The 11,586-nt window shown below is 33.6% G+C and overlaps 1 protein-coding gene across 1 annotated transcript; it reads right to left on the bottom strand.

Annotated features, from left to right (window-relative positions):
- Positions 1-6,033: 6,033 nt before the first annotated feature.
- Positions 6,034-11,301, bottom strand: LOC106113676 (dopamine D2-like receptor). Its single transcript, XM_013306529.1, has 9 exons — positions 11,272-11,301; positions 8,878-9,437; positions 8,386-8,495; positions 7,938-8,190; positions 7,459-7,655; positions 7,236-7,331; positions 6,906-7,085; positions 6,632-6,810; positions 6,034-6,469 (listed from the first exon to the last, which is right to left on the bottom strand). The coding sequence occupies exons 2-9, from the start codon at positions 9,355-9,357 to the stop codon at positions 6,255-6,257; spliced, it is 1,710 nt and encodes a 569-aa protein (XP_013161983.1). The 5' UTR covers positions 9,358-9,437; positions 11,272-11,301; the 3' UTR covers positions 6,034-6,254.
- Positions 11,302-11,586: the final 285 nt, after the last annotated feature.

Here is an 11,586-nt window from a genome sequence, read left to right as displayed (position 1 = left end):
CTTTATTTTTATACCTTTTTGTATAACATTTAAACAAGATTATTTCGATGTTTCGAAGGTTTTTTTTTTAATAAATTAATATATAAAAGGTTAGTAAATTTTTTACACTTTACACAATCTTACCGTAGATTTACATTGTTGAAGCTGACAGTGGAGTGGACGCCTAGGATTAGGAATTATTCCCTTTCAGTGCATTCCCTACACTGTGGAATACAGAAAGGCAACGCATCTGTAAATACAGATTTCTATGAGCAACTGTTACCTCGTTATTTTGGCGAATTCAAGTGGCATCCTGCTCGTTTGCCGTAACCTTTGCTGTAACAATATTTCATTGTTCATCAAGATTTATGTTTTACTAGATGTCGCCCGCGACTTCGTCCGTGAGCAATAAACAAAACTGAATAAGTAGCCTCTGTTTTCTTTGTTTTAAATTTCATTAAGTAAGATGATATTTACATCGCTAAATATACATGTGGGAACAAATATAATTGATGTACAGTTTGTTAATATACCTAAATACCTAAATTTTCATATAAAGTTGACGCATAACGATATGCGTGTCTATAAATATTCATGGCAAGTGTAGTGTACACACGCATCTAAATTTATTAATATTTTGGAGCATGTTGTGTCTGTGCCGCTGTCAACTTTGAGCGCTCTTCAACGAAATTGCGGCGCCGTGAGTTGTCGAAATATACCCACATACTCGACAACGTCATATTTTAGGGAAGACTTAATGACACGAAACTCCGAAATGAATATTTAATAGTACACACTTGAGACCAAATCACCGTAACAACGATGTGAGTTGAAAATATTAAACCAAACGGTATGAAAAAAATACGATTTTGATTTTTTTTTGCTATAAATTTTTGTAACATGTCCCGGCAAAGTTTCCTTACACTTGATTTATAACATAGCTTAATGTATCAAGTCTATTTGGTCCGGTCAAGGGAATCATGACGGAAGGGTAGAATACCTCAAGATGAATGACTCGAATGTGCAAGCTGTCCCATTTCGTCTCGCTACGCACGTCCGAGGCCACGTTAGATGTAATCTCCATCGACGGTCATTGTTACCCTATTTATTTGATTTGTGACATCGAGAATTTTCTCTGTTGATTCTTTTTTTTTGAATAAAATTGATTAATATCTTTTACTATATTATTATAAGTTGTTTTTTAGTCAAAAATCTTCTTCGTTAATTTTTATGCCTATATTTTTAATGGGCAAAGTTTTTTTTAAATATTATTCCCAACTCCTCCATAGCTGCATGCTTTTCTCCTCTATTTATACCTATTGTTTTTTGTTTTATTATCTAAAGAGTGTAGTTTAAAATACATTATAAGTATCGATCGATGTGAATGTGACCTACTCATGTCAAACGTAGATTCATCTGAAAGCTTTCGCAATTTGTCGTATCATGTCGTATCGCGTATCGCGTCGCATTGTGTCGTATCGTGCGAGATATTCAGCGCAATTAAGCGATACGCTTTGTCAGAGATTGCCGGCGCGTTGTTAACGTCGTAATTACTACAGCAATTAGATAGTGTGTCGCCTCAATAATCTTATTTTGCAGGCACGGTGTCAAGTAAGGCTCGTATATTGATAAATATATACTAAACATCATCAAAGAATACTTACTCCGGTAACAAAACGATCCAAAGAGGCACTTGACATGTTTTTTTTTTTCAGAGAGGAATGCTTTATGCATAACTTTACCCCAGGGGGGACGCGGTAGTTATGGGGGATTCTCCTCCATAACGGAGGCATACCCACTAGACCTCTCTGTTCCTCCAATGCATCGGGACTGGGCCACGGGCACGCTTTCGCTCTCCTCCGCGGCTCTTTTTTAAGGCCACTATAAAAAAATACGCGTTCAAGTTATCCGCATTAGGGATAATCGCAGGGGTCAAACCCAACCGCAGTGCAATGGTGGGGCCTTGCCCTGGGGGAACCGCCTTCGTGATCACGGTAGCCCCTACGCCAGGTAAATATAAAGAGGCACTTGACCTACGGGATGACATCTATGGACATTCGTTCATTCTTATTAAGTTCTTTATTTCTATGTATTTGTTCGTCAGGGTCTAGGTCTAGGCTTTGGTCGTAATGTCATTTTCTTATAAAATATAATCAATCTTGTCATTAGAAGCCCCTTCAATGTTTATTATAGAATTTTTATATCCCAACTAATCCACGATCCCAAACTTTATTTTCATTCGACTACTGCTATAATGGCTAAATTATTATGTCAAAATGGATTATAATAGCCAAGCACGCGATGGCGATTGAAAGATATTTCTCTGGAGAATATCTAAACTTATAAATGTATATATAATAGTAAAACTAGTAGCTATGTTGAATTCAACCCATATTACATATTAGGGAAATAGGAGGGTTGTCATCTGAGGGTACAAAATTGCCTCGTGTGCAGTAATTACTAATTACGTCCTTGCCATTTAACGACATTAATGACGATGTTGAGAGAATTTGAAGCGTTAACTTTAACATTTTATGTTGAATTTCCGTAGAAAAAAGTTAACAAAAAGTTACAGTTAGCGGCAAACTATATGACAATTTTAAAACTAATAATATAGAGGTAGCTTACTTATCTTAATAATATTATAAATGCGAATGTTTAGATGTTTGTTTGAAGGTATCTCTAGAACGGCTAGACGGATCTCGGCGAAATTTGTCATACATATAAAGCATAGTCTGGAAAAACACATAGGCTACTAATTATATTTTTCTTAAATTCCGCGCGGACGGAGTCGCGGGCGACCGCTGGTTTTTAGTAATATAAAGCTTGCTTACTTATATTAATATTATAAATGCAAAAGTTTATATGGATGGATGTTTGTATCTCCAGAATGACTAAACGAATCACGATAAAATTTGGTATAGATGTAGAACATAGTCTGGAACTAAGTTTTTTTTTTAAATCCAGACAACTAGTATTATTATAAGTATGGTTTATAACAAAGAATTTTACACATACAAATTACATATAGCAAACTACATAGATCTTTGTTTTATTTACAATGTTTTATTAAAATTTGATTTATTAATACGTCATTTTCATCCTCTTTTCACGAAATAAATAATTACTTTGATATTCAGGAACACAAAATTAAATGTTCACTTTAACCCTTAATTCGACGAAATTTTTTGTAGCAAAAAAAATGTTTTTTTTTTTAGTAAAGTCATACTTACGTAATTTTCTCTAAACTAGTTCAGTAGTTTTTTTTTATTAGTTGTTCGTCACACTGAACACCATCGAATTAAGGGTTAAAATACTCTAGAAGTACCAAAATACAATAAATCCTTTATTTTAAATGTACGTTAAGAACACTAATTTGCTAAGATAAAGAATATTGAAAGCAAATTTTAAAACCATTGTCTTCAAAAGAAAAATGATTGAAAGCTACAATCAATAAAATGGATGAAAATTCTAAGCGACAGGTCAATTTTACAGAGAACTGAGGACTTACATCTTGCAGAAATATTAAATTCATGCAGAATTGTGAAAGAAAAATGCATCATCATGAACATTCACTTGATGTGATGAGATATGAAAAATAAATAATTTTAAATTTCATCAATCAAGCCATAATAAAGTTACAATTAAAGTAGTTAGTAAAAAATCTCTTATTCGCAATTAAAATTAGCAATTAATCACTTATGTTTATATTTCTTCATAAGATAAAGTGGCATAAATGAAAAAAAAAACATCTGCAATACCAAAGGAACCGCAGATGCGTTGCCGGCCTTTGAAATGGTGATACGTTCGCTTCTTGAAGACCCTAAGTCGTAGCGGTTCGGAAATACCGTGGACAGACCATTCCACAATGCAGTAATGCACGGCTGGAAGTTCAAATTGTTATATAATAGATTTTATTTACTTAAGCGCAACAGGATAAGATGGTAGTTAAGTCTAAAGTCTATTGGTGGGTATTCACTGCCGATCAAAAAACAAAGAGAGCTCAGTATATTTTTATATTGTTGTTTCGGCAATGAAAACGCATGATTGTTTATAATTAAATCGAAAAAGAATAAACTGTTGTATCGTATTATAAGAAAAATATAAAAGTGGATAATAAAATACACGTTCCTAAGTTTTCAAGATCTTTTACCTTATAATAAAGTCAATAGTCCTTTGTCATCCCGCTTTGTTATGAGATGGAGTACGGGGAAAAAATATACTCGGACTAAAGAAAACATTATTTCTTAATAAGACCAATGTTAATAATATAGTATATTGAATAAGCTTTGATGAATATTATTCTATTTTATAAATTAGTTTTATTTGACATAATTTCTTCTTTTTTAGGTTATGTTATCATAACCAAATCATACCCACTGCTTTGTCTACATAAAATGAAAAAGATAATTAAATAGCTTTTTATTTTGTAGCTATTAGTATTATTAAGTCATTAAAAAAACAAATATACGACACGAACCGTACATTTTTAAGAAGAAGCAGTATTTCAAGTATACCTAATAGATAGAAACCATAAATCAATAAAATTTATTATAAACACACAACCGCAAATAAATGTATCAAGCAATTGCTTATGTATTTTGTATAAGAAACAATATTGATCATAGAACTTGCTACAAGGTTTCAGCTTTCAGCAACAATGTAAAGTTATAGATTAAACTGCTCATTTCACAGTTCCAGACTGAAATGTGAAACTTGCAGGCGAACTTAAACTAAGTATCGATTAAGTAGAGCTTAAGTTACGTTCGGGCTTTATTCTCAGTAAACCAAGACGAAATAAGTAATCCATAATATAATACTGTACTCATTGAAGTAGTTTTGATACTTCTAATTAAAAAAAAATCGAGGTGTTTTAACATCTTCGCACGAACTTACCTGTTCGCTCGTTGCAGTACGACCACACACAAGACAGGCGTGAAGTGGAAGCAATTCTGCGTTTCGTCGGATGATTGTGCGTCACGTTGGTCCAATTTTTTCTTTCCCTTCTTCTTATGAGAAAAGAGAAGGGGAAGCATGGATAGGGAAAATATTCTCTTTCTGTGCATCCACTTCTCCGTCGATAAAGGTACACAGCGGTACGGCAGCGCTAACGGCCGCTTCGCAATTTTAGCGATTTTGGGTGGCCCCTCACTCGTTTTCCATCGTATGATATAAAAAAATAAAAATTTATTGTTCAATTCTAAACATATTTAATTTATTAATAGACATAAATCTCACAACTTTCGCTAACACGTACATAAATAAATATTTAAAACATTCATAAATATACAGATTCTTTGGCTTAATGTTGCTATAAACAATGTATTTACTTCAAAATATACAAATATTAAAGTAACAGCTAAGTTAAGAGCCTTCCTTAAATATTTACAAGTTAAACTTTTAAATAAGAAAGCGTATTATTTTTGTAGGTCCCAAGGCTTGAAGACACGATAACAAAGTTCAAAGATAACAACTAAGGTTTCTTAAAAGTACAATATAATAAAAAAAAACAAATTTAAAGCTTCAATTAGATAGAAAATTAAAAACTAATCACTCTATACATATCACAACCGGAGGAAGTAACCACAATACTAAGTTAATACCAGCGGTTCTCAAACTATTTTAAATACGGAATTCTTTTGAGAAACGATGGATTTTACATAATCTTAGATACAAGATTTGATTTTGTAGATACGTAATATTAATCTATTGCCAGATTTTTCCTCTGAAACTTTATAGTACCTCTTTTGTATTTTTGTAATTAGGATCAGTGTCTATTTTTGTTGACCTCCAAGAAAATATCCGCGCAGCACACTTTGAGAAACGCTGGTAAAAACAACTATCATACAAGTATGTACACATTTTGCGAAGGATAGAGATTTTAATCTATGCAACGAAGTGGCTCCATACAAAAATATTTGTATAACACCTTTATTAGACTAAAGATCAAGCTTAATTCGTTCTATCTTCGATTCACAATTTTAAGGTAATCACAGAGGCACAGGGGATCATAAATACATTTTGTATCTTAAAAAAAGCGTATCTACAGCCTCGTTATTTACATATTTAAATATTTTAAATGAGATTTCACTACAAGTAATCCTTTAATGAAAATGATTCATTGAATCTTGTCTCGTCGCCTCAAAAACAATTATCTCCACTTGTATTAAAAGTTTACAGACAAACATTACGTTTTCTTTTAACGGTGAATTTCTTTGCAAAACGAAACTCACGTATTTATTTATTTACGTATACACAAGATAGAAGTCTGTTTGCTATGTACCGAAGTGTAGAATTTTTCGGAACGCCTTCCGGAATTCAGGATTGAAAATAGTATAGATGACAGGATTGAGGAATGAATTGATGTAACCTAGCCACGTGGTGAAGATGAAGACGGTCACCCCTGGAGAATAGGAGAGACCAAACTTGGTGCAGACTGCGTCGAGAACTGAACAGGTGAAGAACGGTGCCCAGCAGAATAGGAAGACACCTGTGAACAAGATAAAATAAAAATATATAATAACAGCACAGAAAATAAGAGAATTTGATTGTTAAATGACACACGAACGATAGCTGGGGAAAAAGTATACATTTTTTTCATTCCTGTTGCTATTTGATTTTTGTAACGGATCATGTAATGTATAAAATTTACCTAAAACAATTGCAAGAGTTTGTGTAGCCTTCTTTTCTTTCTTGGCAAAAGACTTGGCTCGTAATTTGCCAGCCCTGTTAGCTCGGAAGATTGTAAACCGCGCTGCAGACGCCGCGCTCTTGAACCTTCTTCTAGGAGTGCTGATCATCGAACTATTGCTAAGACGACTCAACTTCTTTCTGTATGTAGGGTAAGCAAACAATTTAATACTCTTCATTCAATTGTATTTCTTAGTTCTATTACAATTATTTCGACTTGTTCAAATCATACTTACTTCAAATCTGGTTTCTTAGGTCCTGAGCTGTTTCCTTCTTTATGTATTTGTGCTCTACTGCTGGGCGATGGAGGTGGAGTGTGCTCTTTCTCTCCATCTATGTTTGATGTGACGTAGCCGGAATCATTGTTCGTGTTTGGATCCATCATTGGAATCGGTGATGCTAAATTTGCCATAATCCTAAAATCAATTTTTACATCAAAACATCTTAATGACATTTTTTGATACGTTATTTTTATAGTACTTTGTTAAACTACTTATGGTACGTTGTTATTCTATTTTATAATCATCATCTTTTTTTTAGCTAAGTATAATTAATTTCTTACTTACAAACCGGTCTCTTCCACAACAGCAGCGAGCATGAATCTTGTCGATCTTGAATTAGCAAGCTCATCCGCAAACACTCCCATCTCAGTTCGATCGAAACTGGAAGAAAAGGACCTAAGCTAATTATTAAATAGAATCATTCTAATATAGTTTATCCAATTCTTATTACAATTTCTGGAACATTGTGTACTTACTAATTGAAAGTAAAATATTAATGAGATCTTACTTTTCATCTTCCTCATCTTCATTGCTGCCTGAGCCAGTGTTAGTCGGCTTGTCATCCTGCACTCCGCTGTCAATGCGCCGTGGTAGACCTTTCACGTTCTGAACGACCACTGCAGCTGTCCCACTGGAAACCGTAGAGCCCACTGCTGATGACGTCTTCTTACCTATACGTTGCTTCTTGGCTCTTTTTCGTATTGCCTGAAAATTATTATACATTGGATTCTTGAACAATAATAAAATTTCAGAATTGCTATATTATGGCTTAGCATATTGTTGTTTGCCTCGTTCACTGAACAGATTATATTGTTCTAACAAAAGCAATAACGAGTGGATTTTTTATTATTTACTTATATTTCTTTTAACCATTCCAAATAAGCCCGAGGCTGTGTTATCCACAAAAGTGACCAAATATATTTAATTTGCTTATTGCCAGGCAGTTAAGTAGACTCTATAGGGCCTATTATAAATTGAATAGCTAACCTTAAAAATGTTGTAATAGAGGAACATCATGATAATACACGGTATGTAGAATGAGCCGAGGGAGGAGTAGATGACGTAATCGGTGTTGTTGAAGAGGCAGGCGTTGGGGCTGCGGTCGGGGGCGTCGTTGAGGCCGAGCACAACGGGCGCGCCGATTGCACCGGACACCAGCCACGCGACCGCTATCATCAGCCACACGCGGGCGCTGCTCTTGTGTTTCGCGTACTTAATCGGCTGGGTTACAGCGATGTATCTAAAAATAATCACCATAATGATCGTCTTTTGTTTCAATAATATCCGAGCACTCGACTAGCGGGTGATGGCGCAGGAAAGGCGGCGTTGGCGATCCCTTTTATCGGAGGTTAAGACATACGTTGGGTCTCTACGCCAGCGGAGTATTTATATTACCATATATTACCAGTTTATGAAGATAATTCCTTTTCATTACCTGTCTACAGATATGGCGACCAAATTGAAGATGCTGGACGTGGAGCAGGTTACATCCATCGCGATGTAGCTGTCACACACGAAGGCGGGCAGGCCCCACGACCCGTTGAACTAATCAAATTTTATACAATAGAAAAATGTCAAGAATAAAACACCGTGAAAATTTATTGCTGGTGTTAGGCTAATTGTTTATATTTAATATTTTATGTATCGTCATTCCTAATTTCATTGAACGATAAAAATTATAACTGATATACATATAAAACAATTTTAACTTAAAATGCATTTTATAAAACTTTCATTAAAAATTTTAACGTCGTACGTCGTAGCAGCTTTTTTACTCCTTTCCTTTTTAAGAGGGTATTTTTTTAATTTAATAACGTGTACTAATTTAGATTATTATTGTTAACGAACTTTAAAATAAACGACATATTTGAACCTTGGAAATATGATGTGAATTTAACGCAAAACACAAGACTTAAAGTAAACTCACCAAATAATAAACGCCGAATGGCATGACAACGACTGCTACTAAAAGGTCGGCAACAGCCAAACTCACTATGAAGTAGTTAGTGGCGGTCTTCAAGCTTCTTTCCCGCGCTACACTCAGTATTACCAACACATTACCAAAAAGAGTCAACACTGGGAACACCAACAATGATAACGCCCACAAATTATATCCTTGTACATCACTGCAAGTCACATTATCGGTACTAAAATTAGAAAACGATACGTTCAACGTTCTTTCAATATTATAATAATCACTAGAATTAATCTCGTTATCGAATATCGATCGTAAGTTCGTTTCGTTTTCACTTCTTCCGATTAACGTTCGATTCACCGAGTCCGGATCTGGTGGTTTGAATACGATGGTCGTTATCCTCGATACATTTTGGCATTTGTTTTGACAAAAGCTCAGCTTTGGGATATCCATCTTTAATTCTTGTATGTTAAGACTGAAGTTTGCGTCCATAGTTTTTTATTATTTGTTTGGCCTGTGTAGGAACTGGAAGGGATTTTCGATTTCTCCCGCCAAGCTCATTACTGCGAACTCTGTAACAAGATATATCAACATTACTCTACAAGATTTAGACTTGACTTGCTGTGGAAAATAACCAAAATTATTTCTCATGAATGGGACTTAATAATAATCAATAGTAATGGACTGATAGCGAAGAGTTTCGACCAATATCTCAAGAAGCTCTCGCTAAACAGTTGGATTAAGGGCCCGATACAAAAGGCAGTTATCCTAGAAACCGCACGCATCGTGAAAAGATTCCTGTCTCTGCAGCCCTGACCACTGGTTGTTTGAGTCATGGGACTCCGCAGCCGGTGGTGTTCTATTTTTAATATAATATATTTTGTATATTTTTTTAATACATGAATTAGTGAATATCAATAGTATTAATTTCTTTAATTATTAGTTTAATGTGTAAACTAAAATACTAATTATCAAATAAACAGTTGAACCTTTACATAAACAGAAACAAATATTACGTTATAATAAACAAGAATCCTGTGGTAGGAGTTTTAAAACCCTAATAAATGTAATGTAATTTATCTATTATCCATTTCATTTTAATTATAACTAAAGATTGAATTGTGTTTGTGCGGTTAACTCTAATTGGATTTCGTCTTAAGGTTTCGGAAACAACGAGGAAATGTTCCCTCCAGTATCGGGCCACTCCGGCTTAAATTCTACTTTTCTATATTCTGCAAATCAATAGAGTGCTTTTAAATTTTGATCAAATTTAATTATTCGTTCGACTTACTGACGTTATAAGATTTATTCATGTTTTATTTTACTTCTTCTTACTTCATATAAATTATATATTATTTTCACATTTGATCTTTGGCATTCTTAACTGTGAACTTTCTAGGAAAAAGTTAAATAATAAATAATTTATAATACGTTACTCAGATTGATATGTGGAGTGTTAGAATATCATACATCTATCATGTTATATCACCAATTTGATGTACTAAGCAAACAAAACATACAGCAAATTGTACAAAATTAGATCCTATTTCATACTTTCTTTCATTTATTTTTTTAATTACACTAAAAGAAATGAACAAAAGGTTAAACCAAACATTTTATCTACACTGTTTTATTGTATAAAAGCTGAAAAAACAACATAGATTTCCAATAATCATTGACTTTATATCTACACAATTCTTTTACTTTATTTCGCACACAAAGCTTTTGATATGTGATATTTGGGGCAGTGATTGGTCTAATAGTATTTGTAGGTGCGCCTTCAGCCACAGAAAATCATTCCCAAATGTAACTAATTAATTAGTGGACGACCTTTTCTATTCTCTTATTACTTATTAGTAATTGATGATTGCTCAGATATACGATACTCGTTTGTTTTTATCAGACTGACTAAGTAGAGTAACGTTTTCCGCAAACAAGTATGTATATGTGCCGTCTTTTATTTAATTTATATTTTTGTCGTTTTCTTTTTTTTTTTAAATTGGACACATAATATTTCTTGTCACTTCATATCACTAAGGTTGAGTTATTTACTTAATATTACCTAAAATAAAAGAAAGTCGTGTTAGTTACACTATTTATAACTCAAGAACGGCTTTACTGATATGCCGGAAAATTGGTGAGGAGGTAATTTAGAGCCAGGAGACAGACATAGCATTTTAGGATAGAAACATAGGATTTATTCATTTTTTTTTCGAATTTATATTTTGAATAGGTGCTTTTTATTTAACTTATCTATATATTAAGTTTTTTTATATATCCACGCGGACGGAGTCGCAGGCGACAGCTAGTATTACCTAAAAAAAGGATGTCTCTTAAACCTTCTTCGCTAAAAATAACTCTCTTTTAATACTTTAGTATTAAGTATAAAAAAATATTATCACTTACATAAAATGTAATTTAAAATCCATTTTGAAATATCTTAAAACCAAACACAATTTTTATAAATGCACCAAAAAAATTGCAACCACATTTACACAATATTTTATGGCATTTTATTCGTCTTCCTTACACTTAGCTTTAAATTGAACAAAACTACGTCACTAAAGGCAGAGGCAAGACAAGATGGAGTGTCTGTCGCCCCGCTGTCTCTACAATTGAACGACATGGCTTCTTAATGGACCTTCGAATGCAGATTGATACAGTCACGTACAAAGTAGACATAAAATAATTTAAAAATAATAAAATGGTCTTGATGAAAAT

The sequence above is a fragment of the Papilio xuthus genome, unplaced genomic scaffold, assembly GCF_000836235.2.
Source record: "Papilio xuthus unplaced genomic scaffold, Pxut_1.1 DF828177.1, whole genome shotgun sequence".
In the NCBI taxonomy this organism is placed as follows: Eukaryota; Metazoa; Arthropoda; class Insecta; order Lepidoptera; family Papilionidae; genus Papilio; species Papilio xuthus.
This window is presented reverse-complemented; position numbering and strand designations above follow the sequence as displayed.